The sequence below is a fragment of the Cajanus cajan genome, chromosome 7 (assembly GCF_000230855.2).
Source record: "Cajanus cajan strain Asha chromosome 7, NIPB_CcT2T_4, whole genome shotgun sequence".
NCBI lineage: Eukaryota > Viridiplantae > Streptophyta > Magnoliopsida > Fabales > Fabaceae > Cajanus > Cajanus cajan.
Window position 1 is genome coordinate 51,008,236 of NC_138523.1, and position 27,066 is coordinate 51,035,301.

Genomic DNA, 27,066 nt, shown 5'->3' on the forward strand with positions numbered 1-27,066 from the left:
TTCAAGAAGGACTTTTCAACAAATTGAACTCTTAGAGCACCACAACACAATATCCACACAATGAGATATGCAACTTTAAAAACAACCTCTCCTTTAGTACTAAGTTGATTAACACAACTCAACATTACCATACCTAAATGTCAAAAGCATTTTCAACATTCATCTTCTCAATAACACAACAACATCATGCATATTCAACAAAACTTCACAAGCAACACACAACTCTACCACCCACAACACACATCTCAACTCACTTTCAACCCTCAATCATCATTTATCTCAAAATATTATCATATAAAGAATGAACAATATTCAACAATTTAAATACTTAACTAACATAACTTATGTTACTACTAGGTATGAAAAGTGAGATTTTGTTTTATGTAGATCAAACATAATGTATGAGACTTTCATTTATAATTTATTTACACTAGATAAAAAATTTGTACATGCATAAAAGAATAAATGATAATTAATTTTATAAACAATTATTTATGAACAATTACTAAAAAAATACATAAATAAATAAAGATCAATAAAAGAATTTATATAAAAATAAAAATTAAAAGAAATATATCTTTATATTTCTGTATATATAGTTAAAGATGCGACAAAATTAAACTAACTTTTAATTTGTTTATCCTAATAACTACATTTAATTTAATTTTGCACTCTACACACCCGTGTAAATTTGTGCAAGATATTATAAAATCAGAATATTTCTCTGACACATAAAAAGTGTACTTATCAGATGTGAAATACAACAGTAAGTTCAAATCTAAATAAAATGAAAAGAAAATATAATCTTACACAAAACTAAAAAAAATTAATTCACCATGTACACAACAACATCAGGTTGTTTCATTGCGATAATTTCGAAGGGCTTTCATATAGCACTTTCCGATTAATCGGTCAATAATGTATAAATTATTGACTCCAAAATCAATAGTGTCTTAACTTTGACTAATTAAAATATTTGCATGAGGAAAGATTCTTCGTCCACTATGCCTGAAACTTTTGCTTTTATATATTGCTGTGAGATCAGGCACAAAAGTTTTGTTCCTAAAAATGCTCAAGAAATATCTTTCCAAAAAAAAAAAAACAGCTAATAAAAATATAAATTGTAGTGAATCAATTAATAAAGAAATCGAGAGGCAGAAATGGTCTCTAAAACTATACATATAAAAAGTTTTCTGTCATTAAACACCAAAAAGTATCATCATAAAAAAAAATAGGTACAAATATTGTTGTGCCTTCTGAATAAATTAAGTGTCACCTAATTATATATATATTCACACCAAACACGCAATATCTCGATAGGATATATTTAAATTATATACGTGCATGATGCATGTATACAAATTATTTATTATTATTATTTTATAACAGAACACAATCAATATCCATGTTATGTTATAATTTGAAATTTTATATAAATAACAAAGTTTTCCGGCACAAACTGATTTTAATAGGTTAAATTAATTACTATATCTTGCTAATTGAATGAATATTTAAATATAAATACTTAAAATAAAATACTTTAATTAATTCAGGACAATTAATTGATAATAAACATAAAATAAAATATATAAAAATAATAATAAAATGAATCACAACAACCAAAATTAACTATCATTCTTTTTAAGCATATAGCTTGAATTAGTCCTAACACAATTAACTAGTTTAATAACTACAACTATAAATAAAATTTATTACCATTTAAGTTATAAGTAATATGTGAGCATTTTAATTTTTAATATTATAAAAAAAAGAAAAATTTATTTTTTTTACAAATATAAAAGATTATATATATAATTATAATGAAGATTAAACCTAACTCTTTAAGTTTCTAAGTACTCTAACTTCGTAAAAAAAAACATTATTTATTATGTCTAGTTTTTTTTTGTGTGTTGTTTAATAAAGAATTATAATCTTTCACTTCACATAATGGATTAACTACTATAAGACTAATTATAGTACTTTTGTTTTTTTATATCATTAATATATTTAGCACATTCTAAAAAAAATTTAATTATTATTTTTTTATTAATAAAAATATAAAGACAATAACAATATTCAAATCTAAACTCTTGTATATATATTATCATCAATGATTACGTTAAATATGATATATTTTTTATGCTATAACCAACGGTTGTTCGTTCAACTAATGTTGTGATTAATTTTTAAGTCTCAAAATTTTAAGTTTGAGTTTTGAATTTGATAAAAAAAATGATATTAAGATGAATAACCTTAATGTACTCAAGATTTTGAGAAAGATTAATTTTTGATATAAATATACTTTTGACAATACTATAATACTAAAAAAAATATTCTTATTCCTATTTAACTTATGAGATGATATATATACATACTCTTTCCATGTGCTTTCCTAAATTATTTTACACAGACAAAAAATATAATAACTATTTAAAAGATAATGATAATTTTATAAAATTAATCTTATAATTATTATTTTTATTAAAAATGATACAACATAACAATTATCTTAAATATGATATTATTAAAAATATAAATAAAAAATTACTTAATACTACACTAACAAATTACCATAAAACTTAATATATATATATATATATATATATATATATTTTTAGGTTAAAACTTTTATTTGGTCTCTCATAATATTTTTTTGTTTCAATTTAGTCCTATTCTAATTTTTTATTTCAATTTGGTCCCTAATAATTTAAATTATTGCAATTTGAAACTTCTGTCCAAATGATTTAAACGGAGTTAACTGTTGGCCACGTGAATGTCAGGTGGATGTCACGTAGATGCCACGTAGATACGTAGATAGACGTCAAATTTCTTGAATACACATGGAATCAGAACGGTCCGTTTTAGTTGCACTCTTGGTATGTTAATTTTGTACCTGGAACGGACCGTTTTGGTTTCATAACGACCCGTTCTACTGCACTCATGGTGTGTTAAATTTGTATTTGGAACGGCCCGTTCCAGTTGCAAAATTAACGCATAACATGTGCAAGCAGAACGGCCCGTTCTAAAACGTTCAAGTTTCAGAATGGGTCGTTCTGGTTTCAGAATGGGCCGTTATGATTTCAGGTGTATTCATGCTATTTGGCATCCACCTGTGCATCTACGTGGCATCCACCTGACATCTATGCGACCAACAGTTAACTTCGTTTAAATCATTTGGACGAAAGTCCCAAATTAGAATAATTTAAATTATTAGAGATCAAATTAAAACAAAAAATTAAAATAAGACTAAATTAAAACAAAAAAATATTATAAGGATCCAAATAAAAGTTTTAACCTATTTTTTATAATAGAATACTTATTATGAAATGAGTAAATAGATTTGTCACGTGAAAGATAGAGAGTGATATCGTGACTGATCCAAGGTTGTTGGAGTACCGTACACCACACTATGGCCAAACCAATAGCAGCTGTAATGACAATGTGTCTTTATTATTCCACTGCTAACAATAGACTGCAATGCAATTAATATGTCAAGTTGCCAACACTTCTATGTACTGCTTCTATTATGCAACTACTGGTTACTTTTTTTAATTAGTAGACCCCATAGTAATATTTTTTTTATATAAACATTTACAACATATAATTGTTTTTAAATTAAGTAAAATTATTATAAATATATTTTAAAAAGTAAAATTTTACATATGTTAATCTTCATGTTTGTTGTTATGTTGTATTGTTGTTGAAAGTGACTCAGATGAATAATAGAATATGAAAACGTGAATAGATCAGAGCATCTATTTAATTTTATTATTTTAGAGTAATTGGGTTAAAAATATTGACTAAACTATTCAAAGAAATAAAGTGATATTGTAAAACATTATAAAATATATATTACTTTTAACAACTCAAGTGATTGTAAAGGTAAGACCTATAAAACAAACGAAAGTGTTATTAAGTTAATAACAATGTAATTAAATTCAGTGTAAGAGCTAAAACATATCTCAATCTAGTTAGTGTAACATTTTAAAAATATTTATAAGAAGTATGTCCTCTACCTTATAGTTGCTACTTGTTAGCTCAAGTCCACATGATTGTGCTGTGCAATTATATCAATGTTAGTTGTTCAGATGGGAAATTATTTAATAGGCACCTAAAAAGATCAAAAAGTAAAATCACAATCAAAGTTTGGAAAGGGGCTCACTCTATTGGAGGCCTAAGCTAATTTTAATATAACAAGTATTATTTATTTGAGTTTTATTAAAAATTATAAATTTATGACTAAAACCTTTTAAATAAAAAAAATTGAGTTTAGATGAGAATCACGTTAATATTTATGTAAAAATAACTAATTATTAATATATTTTTTTGGTATTAGCGAGTTAATCACAACTTAATTACCTAATGATAAATATATTAGAATTTGTGTTGTTACATTTATCTTTTAACATTAGTTAAAGCATAGGCTTAGTGAAGCTTGAATAACCTCAGTCTACCTTGCAGTCGAAATTAAGTGGGTGGAGAAAAAAAATATTTTTATCGAATAAATCATCAATTTAATCTCTGAATATCACCCTTTCTTTTTAAATAATCTTTAAACAACAACAAAAATTATATCAATAGTTTCGAAAGTATTAGAGAAAATGTTTCATAGTCCTCAAATGTCGAAAAATCATTCAAATAAATTTTTTTTTTCAAATGTTAGTCAAATATATCAATTTAGAGACTAAATATTGGTACATTTTTTTTTTATTATAACATGTTATAATAACATAATATTTGAATTTTAACACATTATACATACTATTCTAATTATCCACTACTATTATAATAGTTTGATGTTAATGTATATTTTATAGATTATTTATATAATTTAATTAGTTTAAGGATTATTCGTGGAGAGAAAGGTATTTTGAAAACTAAATTGATGTGGATCATTTTTTTAATAAATTTGAATTATTTTAGAGTTATGAATATAATACAATTTGTATGTCTTATTCCTAGAATGGATATAACCCAACGAAAAGGTTAAAATGATCTCAAAATCATTTCTTTTCACTATCAAATTAATTATGAAAATCGAGAAAAAAAAGTGTCAAACAAAATTAATTCTCTTGAAATTAAGCTCTTTGTTTTAAAGTTTTGGAAAATAGGTTTTCACAGTTTTTAATTAAAAAAATACATGATAACATGTAAAATACAATTGAAATTAATTTAAAGTCGTATTTCAATCACATTCAACAAGTAGCAATTAAATTTATCAAAACCAATTTTAACAAATTGTAAATGAAAAATAGATTAATTCCGTTGACTGAAAACGTGCTTTTGGAAGCCAAATGGTCAACAAAGTTATAGTGGGGGACAAGAAGGGAGGCTCTGTTTCGAACCTTTGGTAGCCTCTCAAGTAAAGCCACCATGGAAGTGAAATTTTCTATATTTAACACTAATATTATCTCTAAAATGAGGAATAATTTTTGTGACAAAACGAGGTATTAAATAATTTTTAAAGATATATAATTTTGTACAATTAATTAAAAATAATATTTTTAACACACATTATAATATATTAATATCTTCCTTATATGTAATTATCTTATAAGTTTAACTCTAATTTCAAAAATCACATTTTCTAAAAAAGTTAATATTTTTTTTAAAATAAAATATTGACAGTGACTTCATTAAAAATATTTTTATATCATTCCCATTATGATCATGATTGCGATATCTATTTTTAAAATTTTACTTTAACTCTTAAATTAAGTTAGTCCTTTCATTAATTTATCATAATAATTTAATAAATTTTATGACACGTGATAAATTATAAAAATGTCATATTAATTAAATTTAACATCATTAAAAACATTAAAAATAATTAATTTATTAATAAAGACATTTTAAAGAGGAAAAAAAATTAAATTCAAACTAAAACCAAAAATTAAAATGAAGACTAAAATTCTATTTTACTTTTTTTTTAATAAAGTGGGACGGTTTGTTTAAACTCAAAAAATGTTTCTTAAAAAAATAATTTTTAAGATGTAAATAGAATTATTTTTAAAAAAAAATATATAACTATTTATTTTTAAAATAAATAGACAAATATACATTAAAAAATAAAAATATATTTATGTATAATCTATAACAATATATAAAAAAAAAATCCTATTTTATGTTCACTTTTTAAAAACAATTATACCTTTAATTACCTATTAACTATAAGTAATACGTAATAACTCTCGAAGAAGATATACCATCCATTTATTTTTCAATGAATGCTTTTTTTTTATAACTAGTTTTATTATATATAAAAAAGACTGCTTTTAAGAAAAACTTTAAATAACCGGGGGAATATCTTCACTCACCCAAAATGGTTCCAACTATTTTCCCATGTTAATAACATATGTTAGATTTGTTTTCATATATTTTTTAGCAAATAAAACAAAATATTGTAAAATATGAATCATTACTATTTCATTATCATACAATATAGGGTCATAAACGAATTTCATTGGAATATATAAATAAATAAATAATATTTTTGTTAATGTCAGCGAATCATAATTTGTCAAATAATTAAACATTTATTTATTTTCGTTATAGTTATTTTAAGAGTTGCGTGTAGAATGATTCTTCAATTGATTAGCACTAAAAAAACGTTTATACTTTCAATTTATTAGAATCAAACTCTATTAATTGTTAGGATACAAAATAGTTGAAAACAAATATTATTGAGATTTATCACATTAAAATGCTAAAAATTTAATTTCGAGCTTTCTTTTCAAGAATACACATTCAAATGCTATTTTCCCTTAGGAATATTTATGTCACTTACATTCATTTAGAAGTTATTATACTTTGTATTCAATATATACCAAAATACAGAATTATTTTCCACGTCCTTTTGTTTCTAAGGTTCCTTCCACGTTCCACCACTATGAAAATTGTGAATATATTCAATTGAATATTCCCTGAAAACACGTGTACGCATGTTTCATTCTACACGTTCCCTCTTTCATGGAAGGTCCAAATTTAATTTAAGCAACAATAGTCAAAGAAGAAAATAAAAAAGTAAACACAAGGATGTATTAATGTTGTTTAAAGTAAAAGATTCATAGTCATGGAGGAGTTGGAGTTCTTATCCATTGGTAGGCAAATCCTGTTATGGAGGCAAGCATATGGGTATGTCTCTTTATTCTTCAACACCTAAATGGAAACGTTCAAGAAAGGGCAAAAGCAAAATTTAATGGAAAAGAAGCTTTAGGTCTAAGAAAGTGTTGACTTTGACATCTATATTGGGGACAAAAAACGAGGGCAATGGCATCTTTACCCCACTTGGTGTACCTTCCTTGAATGGAATGCTTCAACAAAGGTGACCCACTTTTCAATCCTTGCTCATGTAAGCCTCACATCATTGTAAGTTTTAACATCATCACTCGTGACCAACTACTAGTCCCTTTGCACCCTCCTACCATACACAAGGCCCAAATTAATTAATTTGTTTGTATTATTGACAAGTATTTTCTGTCGTATAAAGAAATAATCTTCTTTAGAAGTTTCACATGATAAAATAGGTAGGAATTCTCTTTTTAATTTTTCTTTTCTTATATTTGTAAGATTTAGAATTCGATTCTAACCACTTGATTAAGTGATATAAATCTTTGAAACACCACTTTAAATTTGTAAATAACTTGTTTTTCTTAAAAATTTAAACTTTTTCTTCAATTTGAAATTTTAAAATTTAAAATTAATTTTTAACAACTTTTTTTTTCTCAAGCTAAATTACTACATAAAAGCTTTTTTTTTTATTCAAACAAATTAAATATCTTGAAATAAATTTTCAACAAATTTATCTAGACAAAAATTTATTCCGATTATAATCAATTATAACAATAATTAATTTTTGAAATAATATAATTTTTAAAACTTTCTCAAACACATGTTTTAAGATTTTAGAAAAACATTTCGGTCTTAACCATTTTATTCTTCATCTACGTTACTTGAGAATATTTCTCTAAAGCTGGTAAAAATACCGTAAGGAATAAAGAGTGTTAAACAACTTAATAAGAAAAATATTTAAGCTCGAGGCATACCTATAACTTGGAAATTTGGAAATATATTTCTGAGTGTAAATCTAGTAGCTTCATCTTAATTATATTTTTAATCCCCGTATTTTAGTTCGTGTATAATTTAGATCATTTTTGTTAAGAAATATAGATATTTCATCTTTTTAGTTTTAATTATTTACTCTTTTTTTGTGTGTACAACAATATATCTGAATCTAAGATCTAATGCATATTATTTTATAATCTGTTCAAAATTTGAATTTGATAAAATATTAATTAATTTTAATAATAAAAAGATATAATGATCTATAAAATTGAATATTAAAATAGTTACTAAAAAAGGATACCTCCTTTATATTTATATATATATATATATATATATATATATATATAAATATACATTATAATTTGTCAAATACTAATACTTAAATTTAATTAACTTTAACTTGGGTAATTAATACCACAACTTTTATCTATAAATTTAAATTTCCATTTTTTATATTTTCTTTAAATTTATACTTTAAATTCTATCTAATTTATATACCAAAACAAAAATTCTAATTTTTAAAATAAATATTTATATAACACAAAAAAATTGTTGATAGTTGTCAAATTCTCAAAAACTTACATGCAAACTAGACTGGTCCATTTCATTTACAAAAAACTATTTAATTAATTTATTAATAATTATAAAATATCACTTTATTATTTACTTATTTTCAATGGTTTATACAACAAAATGATAAAAACAGCAAATGTTATTTTTACCACTTGTACAAATCTTTAAAAATAAAAAATAAAAAATAAAAAGAAATATTTTAACAAATAATAAAATTAAAAAAAAAAAACATTTTCTCAACCAAACGTATCTTTCCTCGCTTTCTTTGGAGGAAATTTCCGAATGCTAAATTATTTCTTCTGCCATTCATAATTACTCTGCAAAAGAAACGAATCAGATAACGCATAATCTTGTTAACCAAACTACATCAGAAAAGGGGAGTCCTAAATTAAACTCATTCATTGGACAGAAATAAACTAACTCAGACATTTGTTTTTTCCTTTGCGTAAAATTATCTGTTTTGTTTTTGGCAATGATGTTCAAAATATTGTCCTACACTAAATATGACACTTCTCACAGTAAAAATTCAAACATTGATTCTCAAGTTATGAATGACTAACTCCTTCCATAGATCCAATCTAGAATAACCCCCACTTCCCTTTTACCAAAAATCCGGGAAGACAACGGCTATAACCTAACACCTTTTTTTTTTTTTTTTTGGGTTGAAACCCTGTCTGCTGAAGCATTAGATAAAATAAAATAAAGATACTAGCACCGACGAGCAAAGTGTCATGGTGCAATGGACCTTTTCTGTATGGCATCACGATGTGAGCACCAAGAACTTACAAATCAAAATTCAATCCCTTCAAGAAGCACACAATTCAGAAGAGAGCAAATGCAAACGTACCAACAAGACTATATCCTAAGTGAGTACAACATGCCAAAATGCAAATATTGTATTCCATCACAGCAATATGTTTGGTTTCCGAATTGCTTTGTACTTGCTGTTTTACACATGAACAAAATTACAATGGAATAAATTTCATTGTCATAAAGGAAAACAAAGCGACAGCCCGATCATATCCGTTCATTCAACATTGATCTGGGAAACAATACCACATGAATTTATTTAAATCTGTCAACCCGTAACATTGTGAAATGTTAAATAGTTTTGCACATGGGCCAAAAGGATCATTCGCATGGAGAAACCACATCACACTAAAACCAAAGCGGAAGAAATGCAAGTGAAAAAAGTTCTGTACTTAAATTTGAGTTTAACCTACAGAAGTAATTAGGAAACCTTCTTCACTAATAAGTAAACTACAATCATCAAGTTCATAAACACTAACCCACCTGGTGATTGAGGTACATAGGTATACCTACAACAATGGCATTGCTTGAAGCACATGCTTTCCACTAGATATTGAATATTTCCCATTTACATTCTATTAATGCTTGTGATTAATATTTACTGAAAGTTTAATTTGTCATGGATCTTCTGAAAATATTAGTAAGATGGGTAAGAGACTGGGCTACTTCTATTAGTGCGACGTGACCTAGAACGCCTAATGCTATCTGATGGTGCCCCCAATGCTCTCCTGCTGGATTCATAATTGTTGCCACTATAGTGAGATCCATACCCACTAGGTAGGTCAGTTACACGAGAAGGAGGAACTGGCATTGGATTTAAAAAAATTGCTCAGCAAGAATTAAACTATGTTCTGATAAGATTCTTCTATTGGCAATAAAAAATCAATCTAGACATAGAAGAAAGTTTAGCTAGTGAATGAATACATTACCTTGAGAATAATTTGCTGCATAATCAGAAAATCGGTCAGATGTTGATAGCCTAGCATGGTGCTGAAAATTTTCTGAATTATTTATTGGCACTGGGTAAGGCCTTGGTTTTTGAGAAGAATTTGATGTTGGGGTAATTGCTGTAGAACCATTAGAGCTATTTTTGTCTCTCCCAGATATCTGTTTATTGGCAGATTGTACATGTCATTAACAAAGTTCAATAACAGGACAAAAATCTAAAAATTTAATAACTATTTATTACATGGATCTGCAATCAAATCCAATGTCATATGATGTCACAATGTATCATTGGATACTTGGACACATATAAAAGTTCTTATATGGCACCCAGACAAAACAAAACAGCAAGTTCAGTCCTGCTCCATTCTTCTTGGTTTCGCTAAAAAGGAATACTCCCTCCAATCCTTATTATAAGGCACAGTTTAGAAGAAATTGTTGGTCTTTTTATAAGGCACTTTACAATTTTTATAAAGCATTAGTTTTATTTTTCATTTTTGGTCCCCATTAAAGATTGTGAGAGTATGTGCTCTCTCTCACCTTTTAGACTCTCCAATTGTTATTTATCCTTTTCATTGGTATTAGTGCATAAGCCTTTATATGGAGTAATATCCTCACCTCTCTCATAGACATTTAATGATAAGTATGAAGGTTAAAATTATTAAATCATGATTTTGTTTTCTAAACTAAATGAAATCAACTAAAATAACTGTTTATATTCGTTCATGTGATTCAATTAAAAGTGTCTTACAATAAAGACCAGAGGGAGTATTGTATTGTTTAACTACATATCCTTTTTCAATCTATTTTAGAATATACCAGAAATAGAATAAAATGTTTTGTCCCATTCTAACATGTATGTAAAACAGAACAAAATGGAGCATTCTGCAATCCTTGGTTTAACCTTTTAAATGGAACCAAAATGTATTGTTTTTAAACACGTCTTGTGCAGTTATATTTTAAAGGGAAAATGTATTCAGACACCGTAAACTTTGGGGCTTTTGTAAATAGACACCATCAACCAGCTAGTGAACAAGTAGAGGCCAAAAATATACAGACTGGTAAAAATTATCCAGGTGACCAATGCCAGAATAACAAGCAAGGAAAAAAGACCAATTGAGGCTTCAAAAGTTTCTTTTAATTACGAATTTAGTCAAATAAACGAGAGAGAAAAATGAAATATATGTGTAAGTGTAACGAAAACATCCAAACTTTGGCTACTTTTTCAAAGAATAGGAAAATTCCATTGCTCAGTATAAGTGGTAGCCAATTGAAATTGAAGTTGGTGTGAAGAAATGTTAGGAAAAAAAAGCATCAGGAAAAAACAAAGAATACGTGAACAAAAATTAATGAATGGATGAGATTAAATGGTTAGGGCACCTATTTAATGGCAAGACCTATTGCAACAATAGGTACAGTTTAGGGACTAATGGAAACAAAATTAAGTTGATGATGTCTATTTGCAAAAGCCATACAATTTAGAATGAATGTGTACAATTTTACCTCTTTTTTAAAAGAACCAAAATATGTTTTCGTCCCATTCAAACACATCTACCAAACACTACCAAAAAGTTGAAAGAGGTGCACCCATGAACCATATATACCCAGCTATGACCAATAGTACATGGCTGCCTTGCAGAATTTCCACTCAATGAGACCATATTTTCATTCAACAATTTCAAACAAAGATTAAAAAGTATCTAGGTCTTAACTCAACAGTTTGAAAGCAGAGATGTCAAGAACATACCGCAAACTTAAGTGTTCTGTTGTAGAGTGTTACAAGGCCCGAGAAAAGCTGGACAGCATAGTCTGCAATCTCCTCTGTTTCATATTCTGCGAAGGCAAAACCTTTTGGTTTCTCTGATTCCTTATCTTTAGGAATGTGCAAGTCTACCACTCGTCCAGCTTGAATTAATATATCATACAAGACCCTGTCTGTCACCCTCTCATCTAGATTGCCTGAGTCAAATAGAAGTAATTAAATCAGAACCCAAATGCAGATGCTCTTATTATCTATACTTAAGTATAAACCCAACTATCCAAAAACCTCCAAGAAGATATTTATATATAAATAATAAACATCTCAATCAACCATCATTGAGAATTAAAAACCTGTTACAGAAACCCTAGGAAAATAATAAGATAAATGCCAGCCTGGATAGCACGAAATACATTCTACCATCATTGTAGTGAAACATCAGATCATGTAAATATTATTAACCATATTTATCAAAGAATCATTTCTATCGATAGAACCTTTCACAAAAAGGAGATTGACAGTGACCATTACAGGACACTTTCACAAAAAAACTCCATCAATCATGCTCTATTGAAAGAGACAATAGTTCTTATCAAAAGATGAAAATGGTATGAAGTGCATTCGAGCAAGCAAAACTTCTGTTCTTCATGCATCGACTATAGCACAAATATGGAAGAAGAGCTTGAGTGAAAATATACTAATTAATGATCCCACCAGCAAACTAAATATAAACATAAATTTCAGCTTTCTCTTTAAAAGGCTAACTTATCTTCTTCCCATAGTACTTTCCTTCTTTCCTCTCTTTTTAAAAATTTATTTTCTATTAAAATAAATTTCAGCTTTCCCTATAAATTTGTCTAAGGTCCTTTTAGTCCTTTGTATATCCCTTCCCTTCTTTCCTTCCAATAGAATCTTCTTACCACAACAAAAAAATTATACCAGTATTTATTCACTGCAAACAAAATATTGTAGTGTGCAGACAATGTAATGAATCAAATCAAAAACATTCTTCCATACAAAGATCACAATTTATTCTTCCTTGGCCTAACTCTAAATTAACAGGAGAAAGATAATGACAATGTTCAAGTATATGCCCTAGAGTTTGTAATATTTTCAATAGTCTATTGATATTTGTTATAATATCGCTAAAGTTCTATACTAAAATCAACAGTTTGTCTAAGGATATGAAGTAATTGGGAATTTGGGAAAAGGTTGAAAGGGGAAAAAAAAAGGTATCGCAAATGACAAAATTAAGCATAGCTGCAAAGAAATTGAAAGCATAGTGAGCTTACCTATGTAAACACTGCTTTTTGAGTTGCCAGACATAGTTGTATCTGGATCTGATTATGAAGCCCAACCCCGACGGGACGATGCACAGCTGATTAAACTCTACCCTCACACAGGATGACACTAAGTTGCTAGCAAGTATCAGAACCTAAAACAAAGGAATTTTTGAATCACAATAGCAACTTAAAGGCGAAAAAATTAGACTTCGTTAATGTGTTTGTGTGTGGCTTTGCATAAACAAAACAAGGACTTTGATCAATGGAGAGATCACACACTTTAGCAGCGGCTTTTCCGACGCGGCGTTAAGCAAAAATACTTGTCTGAAAGGAGATGCGAGAAAGAGAGAGACCTAGGGTTTTTCTACTTTCACTTGCTTCTAGGGAATTCGAAGTGCGTTACGATGCGGAATCACAATATTCCTGATTTTATTATATGATTTTAATCTCTTAGATAAATTTATTTTTTATCTCTTAAATTTAAAATTAATATTTTTTAATTTCTATAAATTTTTTTGTTATTATATTTAAATTTTATTAAAAAAATTATTAAATATTATCATATAAAATTTACCTATTAATATTTTTATTGATAAAAATGTCACATTAAATTTAATTAATATTATATAACCGTTTTAATTTGTTATTTTTAGATATTAAATTCAATTAATATTATATAATCATTTTAATTTGTTATTTTTATATATGTTATTGATAATTTGAGAGATTAAAATAAAATTTTTAAAAATTATAAAAACTAAAAATAATAATTTTACATTTGAGGACCAAAAATAAATTTATTTTAAATTTGATGGACTAAAAACATATTTAAACAAAAAAAAAATATGTAGGAATCACTATTGTGACTGTCCAACTCCATTTGGATTTCTGTAATTTATTTTTATCTAATTCAATTCAATTCAATTATGAATTATGTTAATGAATTAACTATAATTAAATTTATTTATATTTTATAAAAATTTAAATATTTTATATTAGATATTTGATATTATATTTTAAATATAATATTATTGACTCAAAATAATAATAATATAAATTAAATTTTAAAATAAATTTATAAATTTGTTATTTTATTTTCGGTTCAAATAATTAATATTATACAAAATGAATATATTATATTATTATAGTACTATTATCTCAAAAGCACAAAATTTGACCAAGAACAATAGAAACTATATTTTGAATAAATGATCATTTAAAATTTTAAATACTAATTTATTATTTTAATTATCATTATTATTACATTTAATCGGTCAAATTGAATTATAAGTAATAAAATACAAAATTTATTATTAGATTTAAATAGTGTCAAATTTTGATCAATTTAGATCGAGTTTAATCTAAAAAAATCTAAATTTGATAAATTAGTTTGAACTTAAGGTATTCATGCTCGTAGGATAAAGAAACTCGAGAAAGAGTGACGATGAAATTTGCGAGTTTTGAATGAATTAATCATAATTGTTGATTTTGTTGAGTGTGTTTGGATGGAAAATTTAAATAGGATAATTTATTTGTTTGAAAATTTTCAAATTTTTTTGAAGTCAAATGCTCTATTTAGATGGATAATTTACAAAAAATTTAAAATTTAAACATTTATGAAATCCCTTAAAATAGTAGAATTTCAAATTTTTCAAAAAAAAATAAGAATTTAAATTTTGTCATATTTATTTTTCTTATTTCACTTATATATTTTATCTTATCTTTTATCTCTTCATTCTTTTAATTATTGAATATTTAAAAATATTTTTTAAATTATTAAATTTTATCTAATATTAATTTTAAAAATTATTAAATATTTTAAAATTATTTAATATTTATTTTTATAAAATTAAATTTAAAAATATCAACATATGAATATACTTTTAAAATCAATTTTATTGTGGTGAAATCAAATTAACATCTCTAAATTAAAATTTTAAAAATTTAAATTAACTTATCAAAATAAAATATGTTTAGAATAATAGAAATTGAAATCAAAATAATTCAAATACAAAAAATTTTAAATTTCTTAAATTTGTAAAATCTCTTATCCAAACATACTAATAGTTTTACTTCACCCAAATTGATGATTCTTGATTTTTCTTTTATTTCTTTCCTGTTTTGCGTACATTCTTGATTTCATTTTATCATAAAGAAAAAAGTTATATAAAAAAAAAAAGAAGAAACAGATTACTATATTTAAAAAAAAATCTCTATGTACACGAATTTATCACTACATGCAACACAGAGTCTGGTTTTATTTTTTATTTTTTTTTTATTTTGAAGGATATAGTTGACATTAGTGTGAGATGTGATGTTACATTGACTTGAATTGTTTGGAAAATGTGTATGGGATTAATGTTGTTAGGGATCTATACATATACGTTTTTTCACAAGGATTGATTAAGGCTATTTTCATTTCATACCATTAGTGGCATTCATATATTTCATATTTTTATATGTATTTTTTCTAAAAGAAAAACATCTATTCAACTAATTTGTTCTTGATATAGATAATATATATTTTTATGTTAAAATTGATATTTATAATTATTTTTTCATATTCATTAATGAAGATGAAAGTTGAACAAGAAAGTGATAACTTTAACCTCACATGAAAGTCTTAACTTACTTTCACTTTGTTCTTAGTATACTTTTATATTAAAATTGTAATCAGATATTGTCGATTAAATGACTTATTTGTAAAATTCCATCACTCCCAAACTAGAGAAGGCACGACATGCAACTTGAAACTTTGAAAATTCAAAAAGCTTGCACAAATCCTCATATTGCTTCTGAGTTCTCTCTCTTCCACCAACAGTGATAAACATGAGGTTGTCAAGAGTAGAGACAAGCTGGGATTCTTCAGTTGGTTCTTGTTCTTCTGGCAATATAAACTCCACAACCACCACCTTCCCATTTGGAGACAATGCTGTGTGACAATTTCTTAAAAATTATAAGCATTTTTCATCTGACCAATTGTGGCATACAACATACAATAATATCATCAATTAAAGACACAAAAAGTGTTACCACCATAACAATGAGAGTAGATGAATATATCAAGTCTCAAGTGATATGATCGTAAAAGTTAATTAAGGTGTTTAAAATGTGTACTAACCTTAAGTATCATGGCATCACCCTGAGGAACTCTTTCAAACATATATCCTCCAACATGCTCAATCCCTTAAAAGAAATTGGTTATTTGTTGTTTAGCAATTTGACAAAGTATATACTAAGATATAAAAGTATAAATATGTTTATATCAGTTAACATTTTGATATATACATCTTAGCTGTTCATATACCAAAAGATGTGAAATTTACTTTTAGCAAAAGTATTGGACAAATTTATAGAAATAAATGAACGTATGCATTTATAGAAATTTACTTTTAAATTTTCTAATATTTAAAAGAAGATTTAGAAAACTAATAATATATTAAAAAATGGTTTCTTTATGATTTCCAAAATTAATGTGTGTTAAAACAAAAAAATCCAATCCATATACATTTCATAAGTTTATACGAAACACATGAATAACAAACCAAGACAGAGATGTATGCAAGTTTTGATACCAAATAATAAATAAGATTCAACAGATCATGCATATACATAAAAACAAATAATGTATATGACAAATGAATATATAGGTGTGAAAAGATCACTAACCTTCAAACATTACTTTTTCTGAAAGACAGGATTAAATATATATTCATATTTTTATATATTTTTTTAGTTCTTATAACACCACAAATTTTAATGTTTTAAAATAATTATATGATTAGTTAATTATTGATGTTAAAGTTGTTGTTTTAGAATTCTAAAATCAAGTGACTCTTAAAATTAAATTATCTTTTAAAATAGTTAAAACATAATTAAGTTCGTTCATCTTATAAAAGATATATAAGATTTTTTTTTTAAGATGTAAAATTCATAACTTCATTCATATATTATGCATGAATGACTATGAAATTGTTGTATGATAAACTTAGATTAGTTGATGTTTGTTTATTCTCTCCACTATATAATAGTTAAGTTATAATAAATATATAACCTATGAAGTCGTGACTAAATTTAAAGTTATAATACACAAATAATTATTGAGAAAAAATATTATTAACATTATTATTCTTGTTTTATTTTTTATTTATTAATAAACTTAATTATATATCTTTTCGAATATGAATATGATTGAGTTAGTCCATCAAGATCAATAATAAATAAAAAATTAATAATAGATATGAACCAATTGAAATTGGTTAAATTGAATGAAAAAAAATGCCTTTAATCTAATATGATTTATGGCCACTTGTAATCCAACTTTCAGTAATAAGATAAAACTTAGTTACAGTCTCATAAATATATTTGGCGTTATTTTAATAAAATTTAAATTTTGATTGAAAAATAATATAAATTACATTTAATTATAATATTATATGTAAGTTTTTGTATATGGAAATATATGTGCCGCGTGTTTCCTCCTTTCAGATCAAACGTCCATATTAGATGGTCCAATCATCAACGAAACTCAGCCAAATCCCTTGAATTATATTTTCTCACACGACCTCGTTTTGACGCTTGAACACGTTTTATTGGTGCTACATTTATTAAATTAAGTCTGTTCCAAGGTCAACAATGGCGTTTCCCAATTCCACGAATAAAATAAAATAGATAATAGAAACAAATATTAGCTATTTGACTATTTCCATTTCCCGCTCTCACAGTCACATTCTTGCTCACTTCATGTTCATGGATGGCTATTGCATTCTCGATTCAGCAGCGTCTTCTTCCGACGCATACTGGCTCCTTCTCCGAGTCCTCGCTCTCGTTCCTCTATGGCATTACCTTCTCCTCGCAGCGTTCATTCTCTTCTCCTTCATCTACAACTTCCTAGAGCTCCATTTCCTCCAAGACCTCTTCTCCGGATTCCCAGGCTCCCCCGTGGCTCTCTCCTACAACGCCTCCTCGCAAATCTACCACGGCGTCGTTTCCAACTGCAAGATTCTTCACGGAAAATATTTCGCCACGCCCTGGCTCTGCAGTCCTCACCTCCAGACTCTTTTCGTCAACTACTTCGGGAGACCTCCCTCATTGAAATACACTAGGTCATACATTTTTCAAATCCACAATCTAATCCTGATTTTTTTATTTTATTTTATTTCATTTTCCTGTTAGTGTTGGAGATGCGGTCAAAATAGTGTATAGTTAATAAGCGGGAGACAACCTTAATCTCATGAACTAGGTTAATTGTTGAGTTGATTTAGTTAATTCCAACCAAAATTCTAAGATGGAATTAGAGTACTGTTGTTGTTGTAAATAATCAGATTTGCAAATTTCATGCTAAAAATGCCTAGTTCTTGATGTAAGAAGGTGGGATTTCACATCAACTAGTATGATTGTTGTTAGGCTAGTCTAACTTTTGAGATTCACTTAGGTCTAAACTCAAATTCTAAGATGATATTAGAGTATAATTATTGTCGGGTCTATCAGGTCATTTATGTGATGATGCCTAAATCATATGTATGTTAATGATACCTAAGTCATATGTGAGTTATTAATGCCTTTTTGATTATGCCTGAGTCATACATAGATTGTTGGTGCCTACGTGATAATGTCTAATCGGCCTATTTCATATGTGTGTTCTTTGTCGAGTTATTATCCAACTGTCTACATATATTTAATTTCATGTTTGAGATGTTTTTAGTCTTTGGTTATAAGAGATTGTGTTGAAGATTCTACTTTGACTAATGATACGATTCAAATAATATATGACTAAAGTAGGGGACAATTTTTGGGTTTAATTAGGCGAAGCCCAAGTTATAAGACTCTTGATTGAATTGTTTAAATTTGACAATGCTGAAACTCTACATAATTAATTATCTTTCAGACAACTATTTAGGACTGCTGATGGTGGAACCATTGCCTTGGATTGGCTATCGAGTTCTGATGGTATATTTTAAGTGTTCAGTTTTTGTGTTTTGAACGGCAGACTTAACTTAATTTGGTGATAGTTGTCAAATTAGGAGGTTTATCTTTCTGTCTTTTGTGTTTGATCATTTTACAGTTTCTGGCGGTGCTCCCCACGGGGATGATGTCGCTTCTGAAGATGAATCTATTCCCATTGTTGTAATAATTCCTGGCCTGACAAGTGACTCTTCCTCTCAAGTGAGTGTTTTCTATTTAGAGTTTATGTGCTATTTTGTAATACATGTTAATGGAACTTTATTGTGCGTTAATTTGGGTTAGTTTGAGTATTTCAAATTTCTTAACTTCATGATGCTTTTATAATTACGTAACTATCGATGAAACACCTATAAAAGATTAGACGTCATCCATTGAAGTCCTCTTCAAAGCTTTGGCTCGCCATTATTTTTTTGTTACATGCAAGTGTTATGACTCAAAGCTGGGGATTATGAATCTTAAACTAAGGATTTTAGTTGTAAATTGATTTCTCAAGAGCTCAAGCTAAGTGGGAGTTATCCAAGAGCAACATCAGGTTGAAATTTGAGGCATGCTGAGGTGTTAATTCTAAAAGGAAAAATTGTTTCCCTTATGCTAGTTGTCGAAAAAGGGAAAGTGTATCGAACACTAATGTTTTTATTTTCTTTTTCATTCTTCCAACATCAAGTACAATAAATGTTTCCTTGTATCCTTATGAAATGTCCATTAATCTTCAAAATTTTGCTTGTTTTTGTTTAGGACATCCATTTGTACTATAATAACGTCTTTCAGTTTATTTTTTATTTTCTTTTTTTGCTCTCATGTTGATAGTATGTCAAACATCTTGCGTATTATACTGCAAAGCGTGGATGGAAGGTTGTTGTCTTTGGAGGTGTTTCAATCACGGTTAGTTTTTTTGCAAGCTAGAAATATATAGAACAAAGAGTTGATACTTGATACACTTTTAAAACAATATGCTGTTGATATATACATAAACGCTGATCAGAGTCTATATTGTACTTGCCCTGAAGCAGTTAAATTTCTTTGAAGTCATTTGCTGAAGAACAAAGATTGGATATATATACCTAATAGATTTTAGGCTTTGCATTCTACCTATCACTTTCTAAAATCTAAATCTAAATAAGCAAATCAGGTAGAAGAAGTTTGCCAATTTAGATATTAAATGTGTGGGAGGCAGCAGTTAACAAATGTCATTAAAAATCATTTCATCCCTTCTTATTAGAACATTGGGATTGTTTTGCATATCAATACCGATTTCATGTTTTCGTGGAACAGTTTTCTTTTTTTCTTCCTCTTGTAACGCTTTTTCTTGTTTAAACTGTCTCAGTCTAATTTTTCTTACAATGCTGGATGGACTGAGGATGTCCGCACAGTGATTAATTATCTCCATAAAGAGAAATCCAAGGCGCCTCTGTTTGTTGTCGGAACTAGCATTGGAGCTAATATTTTGGTATGTTCAAGCTTGAGTCTTTTGTAATATGCTTCAAAAAGTGATATTGTATACTTATAGTTTTTTTTTATTTTTATTTTGGTGTGTTCTTTTTGGGGGTCAAAAGTTATTACCCAAAAAAACGCTACAATATATTTTTTTGTTGTTGAGATTTTTGTCTTTTCCCTCCAAAAATTTACAATATTATTATTATTAACTTGTTTTTTAGTGAAGATAACATACCCTTTTAATTATTAACTTATTCTCACTTATGCGAGGAGCTTTGTTTCAGCACTGCATTTTTTAATTCAATGATTGTAGGTTAAATATCTTGGTGAGGATGGTGAGAATATTCCTGTTGCCGGAGCTGTTGCTGTTTGCTCTCCTTGGGACCTTCTGGTTAGTATTTTGATTTTAAAGTCGTTTTCTTTTAATTTTGCACTTCAAATGGATTAGGTAATAAGCATAATTGTTATGAAAAATCACCACAATCTATCTGTCATTAGTATTTGTACTCAGTTTATTTGTTTGTGGATTTAATTGAAGAAAATAAATTAATTTTGTATGAAATTGAAAATAATAGAAATCGAACGAAATAATCGAATTTATTTTGAAAATTTGAGTTTGGGATCTATAATTTGCAATGTCTTAAAAATTAGGCCATAGAAGCGGTGAAGGCAACGGTAGAATAAGGCCAAATATCCATCCATAAGTGTTTATTTTTTATCAAAACATAAAAAAATATTAAACAAAAACTAAAAAAAATGTTTTTTCTCGGTTGCCAAATTATCCATCCATTAAAAAAAATTATTGATTTTTTTTGTTAGACTTGCAGTTTTCAATAATTTTTTCTTCATCCATGAAGTCTCTTAGCATGTAAGATATATTTGTTTCGATCTGTTTAATTAAAATTATTTAATATCCTATGTTCGAAATTACCGATGGAGCTTTATTGAATTTTTCACTTCAATGTTCCTGTATATGCTTGAATTGTTCTTCATTTTGCCTGTTGTTAAACCTGGCTAGTAGTTATTTTACCAGTTTATCATTTGTAGATAGGGGACAGATATATACGCCGTGGACGTATGCAGAAACTTTATGATAAAGCGCTTGCATTTGGACTTCAAGATTATGCAAAATTGTATGTCTGCACTTTTACAATTGAATTTAACTATCTTTGTTGATAAGCTCTTATTTAATCTATTAAAATCTTCAAATGCAAACATCGTGTAAAGATAAAGAAGTTTCTCTGTAGGCTTAATTTGATATATTTTTCTCTCTTTTTTTTACCAATATTCATTGCAGACACCAGTCTCACTTTTCTCGCAATGCTAATTGGGAAGGAATATTAAAGGTGGCCTTACTAGTTATAATTTTTGTTACTGTTAATATAGATATGCAAATCATGTTTTTATTCTACATTTTATGATGTTGACCTGTTTTTTATGGTAGTCTATGTTCATCTTTCATTTGATTTACTTTTTTATTGTTTTATTTTCTAATGGTAAAATAGTGCCAATTCTTTGTTGTGCTATTAAGGCAAGATACTTGCCTCTGCTAGTAAGTGAGGAGGATGCAGGAAGGGTGTTAAGTTACTGACCTATGACTAGCAATTGCCGTTGATTTTCATTTTTATTCCTTTCTCCTCTGAATTGTACTATTTTTTCTAGTGGTAATGTTTAAATATTGCAAGTTTAGCGTATGCGATGAAAAGGCCAAACACTTGTTAGCTGTTTGGGTGTTACTTTTCCTTTGCTTAATTCTTCTAATACGTACAAGTGTACAACATTCTTAAATGTTATTGTCATATTTTAGTTTTTATTTTGTGTTTTTAAACTTTTACCAATGACGTATACGTGTCCGTTGTTTTTTTGCTTTGCAGTCATTTTCTGTTCGCGATTTTGATGACCATGCCACCCGGGTTGTTGGGAAGTATGAGGTACTTGTGTATGAGTATGAACTAAGTTTTGTAATCTTTTATTTTATTGTTTTTATCTCTTTTTGTACCTCCTTATTGGTTAATCAAAATCAAACTTGTTTCCTAGAGTGTGGATACGTACTATAGACGCTGCAGCAGTTCTATTTATGTGAAATCGGTGGCTGTTCCGCTTCTCTGTATCAGTGCTCTGGATGATCCAATTTGTACAACGGAAGCCATTCCCTGGGATGAATGCAAGTACGCTGCTTTATTGTTTTATTGGTTCTAATTAATATGCTTTCTCTTGTATTACTTTAGCACCACTTTTAATGTAGTAATTCTCTTGACACATAGGGCAAATAAAAATATTGTGGTGGCTACTGTAAAGCATGGAGGACATCTGGCCTTTTTTGAAGGGATAACTGCATCTCAACTTTGGTACTTAGCGTCATTTTCTACATCTATCCCTTTAGTATTTTTATTTTTATTTTACATCTAACGATCTTTTAGCATTTTTTGGGGGTATTTATTGCAACATTCTAATAGTAATTTCATAATATTCATTCAAGTTGTACTAGTATTCACAAAGTGACCTAAATTCCAATGAGCAATTTTATAACCTCTTGTAGGTGGGTTAGAGCTGTAAATGAATTCCTTGGTGTGCTACACAGTGGCAATTATATGCATAAACAGAAGAAGGTAAAAATTGGTATCATATTTGTGTTTACTTAAAGATATAAGCAGAGCATTTGTGTTGGCTGAATTCTGTTTTCTTTGTTAACTGCGATGTAGAATTCTAAATCAAGCATAGCATTGGACTCGTCAATTGATCATGGCCCTTATGTTAATGTTACTGAAGATGGAACTGTGGCTGCATTGAACAATGGCCCCACCACAGACATGTAATCCAGGATCTGCGTGATGAACATGACAGGGTTTCACTAGAAAAAAGTGTTCATGAAAAAGAACTTGTGATTGTGACTAACTAATGCTAATTGTGGTGAATCCCTCTGGCAGTGGACCAACAGTTGGTTCTATAGATGTAGTGCCTCATAAATCTGTTAAGAAGTAGTAACACGTTGACGTTATATAAAAAAGTACATTATTTAAATTAAAAATATATTATTTTATTACTTAATTAATGTGTTAGTTGTAAATATAATTTCTTTTAACTATGTTTGTGGTAGAAAACTGAAGTAATATGTATAAAATTCTAAATTAAAAATTTATAATTTATGTGTGAATTATTTGTCTTATTAATATTTTAAAAAACTTATCTTTTAGCATCTTATAATGAATAAATAAATTAAAATGTAAATAAAAATATTTAATACTTACATAATTTGTAATGTCTTTGTTACTTTAAGTTTTTTATAAATAAAATCACAAGTTAATAAAATTGATTGTTTTTCATTGCATAGTATTTTTTTTAAAAGTTATAATTTAAAGTAACAAATATGATTCAAGAGAGAAGATAAAAGGAGCATGAAAATGTTTTAACTCATCTATTAATAACTCCTTTCAAGGTTGATGTAATTTTTTCTCTCTCATACAACGTATACAATAGAAGAAAGGAGTTTGGGGTTAATTTTATTACTAACAATTATTCTACGCATAGAGCAAGAGAGATTAATCACTTCACCTTTACCTTGATGAGCGCTAGAAGATGAACTTGAATCTCATATTCTCTCACTAGTTTTGGTTCTCAAAAAATGAATCAAGACTCCTTTTTAAAACTTAACCCCACTAGACCTATCAATTAAATTAATCAACTTTAGTTACTAACTTCTTCCCTCAAAATAATTAAACAAATAAATCTTTTAAATACAAAATTTTATAATACATACATATTTATATTAAAATAGTTATTAAAATCAACTCAATTAATTATAACGAAATTCAATGATAGTAATTAATAATTTATGCATACATATATATTAAAATACCATAAAACAATTATTTCTCCAATAAATATTGTATAAAACAATTTTTGCAAACATTCATTATTTAATTAAAAACACTCACAGTAGTTAAAAGTTTCTAAAATATTTTATAAATTTCTTTGATTAATTAAAATATCTTTTTAATAATAGAAAACTTGGGATATTACACTTGTCTTCGTATTTTTTTTTTAAATTTCGAAACCTCTGTTAGGTTTTCATTTTCAATCTCTTGTACATAAATAAAACACCTAAAACTCAATTTTAAATAAAAAGTATTATGTTTATCTAATTTACTATTATCCTTCTCACATGTTATCTCATGTATGAAAAATTAAAAGCAGTATAAAAGAGGAAGAAAAAGTAATACATTATATTTCTGATATAGATTATAGTGTGAAACGAAAATTAAACAATTGACGGTGAAAGACTAGGAATTGATGGAGATGTAATAGTAGATAAAATTACAAAAAAAAATTAACAGTAGAAAAAAATAAAATACTTTTAATTTTGTCGATGATTGCAATGATATAGGAGTTAAATAATAGAAGGATAAGAGGTGAATTGAATATAATGCATAAAGAAGATGTTATATAAAAGATAAAGAGGAAATATAATAAAAGATAGAAGTGTAGCAACAATATAAGAGTAAGAGGTGGATTGAATATAATGCATAAAAAATGTAATGTAAACGATAAAAAAAAATGTAATAGAAGATGAAAATGTACAAAAAAATAAAACACAAATGAATATGTTGATGTCACAACACGTGAAATTGATTTTATAGTAACGTGTAAGTGTAATAGTGTTAAATTCAACTTTTATATTATAAATTCACATATATCATTCCATTTATATTACATTGTAGATCAATATTAGATCTACGATTTTATGGTGTACTTTTCACACTATATCATTAGTATCATCTTCCTTCTTCACACAACCAACAAAGAGCCTCTAACTTTCATACATTACTGTTAAAGACATTTAGTGGCATAATGACACCATTTTTTATACGGTTTATAAGCAAGTTCTTCCTATTGAGTTGGGTCATATATCTATGCAAGCACCTGCTGAAGGGATGATAGAGGAACCATTGGTGGAAAGTGGGAGGCCCAAACGCACCATCAAGAGGCCCACTGAATTGAGTGGCTTTGTTTGCTATAAATAAATCTTAATATACAAATAATATTGAATGGGGATACTCTTTTGTTTTTACTAGTATTATACTGTTAGTGCAAGGTGGTTGGACAATCTTATGTATTGAGTCCATATAAATTTTGTAGTGGAATTGAAAAAGAGGTGAACAGAAATCATAAAAGAATTATTCTTTCTTGCTTCCTTCTTCCTTCGTCTTTTTTATTTTTTGTTAAGAGCAAACAACCGCTCGAAAGGTGCTTTTACTATCTCTACGGTAACAATTTTACTCCCTTTTCTTTTATACTTTTTCTTTTTCCTTCTTCTTCCATTCTTTTGTGATTGTAGATTCGTGTTGACAATGCATTTTGTGACACAATGGATTTAGACCTACCACGATGCAATAAAGATGTGCAAGTATCCTATGATGCAACAAAGGTTGTACAAGCATGACATTGTCAGAATCAGAAGTACACAAATGCATTAATGTTAATCATTTGATAAGTATACCAATTGTCTTAAGTAATAAAATAAACTAAAATTTAAGTATCCAATTCACAAATACTTATATAACAACTAATTAATTTTATTTAATACTGATTATGAAAAAGATAAAGATAAAGTTACTATTTTAACATATTGAATAGTGTTTTATAATTTATTATTTTAACATATTTAATTTACATTTAATTAAATATTTGATTTTATATTTATTATTAAAATGTATAATAATATACTAATATGAAGTTAGTTCAATTGTTCTAAAATTAATTTTCTTAAATAAAATTTTAAATTTAAGTTTTGTATATAGAAAATATGTGGTTGATTCAACTAAAAGTAGCTAGTTAGGTTTTCAAATAAGAATCAGTCATGTCTATAGTAAATATTTTGTATTGATAATATAGTTAAAAAAATATTGTTTAATTAAAAAGTAAGCAATAAATTTGAATATATTCATAAATAATTATGTATACATTAAAATTAATATATACTATACATAAATTTTAAACCAATACACAACATTCATGTAACAAATATTTTAATTACTGATAAACTTGCGCCCAAAAGCCAAGGGACGGTTCAATTCCGAATTTTTAATTTCTATCTTGAAAAACAATCAAGTTAGCTTGAATTTTGCTGCGTGAGGGACAGTGAGACTGAAGCAGTGTGCCAACTTGCAGTAAATAAATCGGGATGGTATGGTACAATACTAACAAGAGTTAAAAGGAGCAATTCATATTACAATA

The 27,066-nt window shown here is 27.2% G+C and overlaps 2 protein-coding genes across 4 annotated transcripts; one reads left to right on the top strand and one right to left on the bottom strand.

Annotated features, from left to right (window-relative positions):
- Positions 1 to 9,816: 9,816 nt before the first annotated feature.
- LOC109817696 (RNA-binding (RRM/RBD/RNP motifs) family protein) lies at positions 9,817 to 13,871 on the bottom strand. The gene is made up of 5 exons (XM_020383028.3): positions 13,714 to 13,871; positions 13,444 to 13,586; positions 12,140 to 12,351; positions 10,377 to 10,554; positions 9,817 to 10,251 (listed from the first exon to the last, which is right to left on the bottom strand). The coding sequence occupies exons 2-5, from the start codon at positions 13,475 to 13,477 to the stop codon at positions 10,085 to 10,087; spliced, it is 591 nt and encodes a 196-aa protein (XP_020238617.2). The 5' UTR covers positions 13,478 to 13,586; positions 13,714 to 13,871; the 3' UTR covers positions 9,817 to 10,084.
- A 4,069-nt stretch (positions 13,872 to 17,940) lies between these two features.
- LOC109807942 (embryogenesis-associated protein EMB8) lies at positions 17,941 to 23,880 on the top strand. 3 transcript variants are annotated; one of them, XM_020370695.3, is made up of 13 exons: positions 17,968 to 18,539; positions 19,322 to 19,383; positions 19,499 to 19,599; positions 20,206 to 20,280; positions 20,723 to 20,845; positions 21,146 to 21,223; positions 21,880 to 21,965; positions 22,130 to 22,178; positions 22,707 to 22,763; positions 22,870 to 23,000; positions 23,097 to 23,180; positions 23,372 to 23,441; positions 23,535 to 23,880. In XM_020370695.3, exons 1-13 carry the CDS (start codon positions 18,178 to 18,180, stop codon positions 23,646 to 23,648), a joined length of 1,392 nt encoding a protein of 463 aa, XP_020226284.1. In that variant the 5' UTR covers positions 17,968 to 18,177; the 3' UTR covers positions 23,649 to 23,880. The 3 variants fall into 3 exon arrangements, 2 of the variants coding, with proteins under 2 accessions (XP_082916133.1, XP_020226284.1); XR_014427957.1 differs by lacking the exon at positions 23,535 to 23,880 and having other exon boundaries at positions 17,941 to 18,539; positions 23,078 to 23,180; positions 23,372 to 23,397; XM_083060007.1 differs by lacking the exon at positions 20,206 to 20,280 and having other exon boundaries at positions 17,964 to 18,539.
- Positions 23,881 to 27,066: the final 3,186 nt, after the last annotated feature.

Coding starts and splice junctions, on each gene's coding strand:
- LOC109817696 (XM_020383028.3), bottom strand. CDS start 13,477: ATGTCTGGCAACTCAAAAAGCAGTGTTTACATAG. Junction 12,352..13,443: donor AAAAAGCAGTGTTTACATAG/GTAAGCTCACTA, acceptor TATTTGACTCAG/GCAATCTAGATGAGAGGGTG. Junction 10,555..12,139: donor ACAGAACACTTAAGTTTGCG/GTATGTTCTTGA, acceptor GCCAATAAACAG/ATATCTGGGAGAGACAAAAA.
- LOC109807942 (XM_020370695.3), top strand. CDS start 18,178: ATGTTCATGGATGGCTATTGCATTCTCGATTCAGCAGCGTCTTCTTCC. Junction 20,281..20,722: donor TTGGAGGTGTTTCAATCACG/GTTAGTTTTTTT, acceptor AAACTGTCTCAG/TCTAATTTTTCTTACAATGC. Junction 21,966..22,129: donor CTTCAAGATTATGCAAAATT/GTATGTCTGCAC, acceptor TATTCATTGCAG/ACACCAGTCTCACTTTTCTC.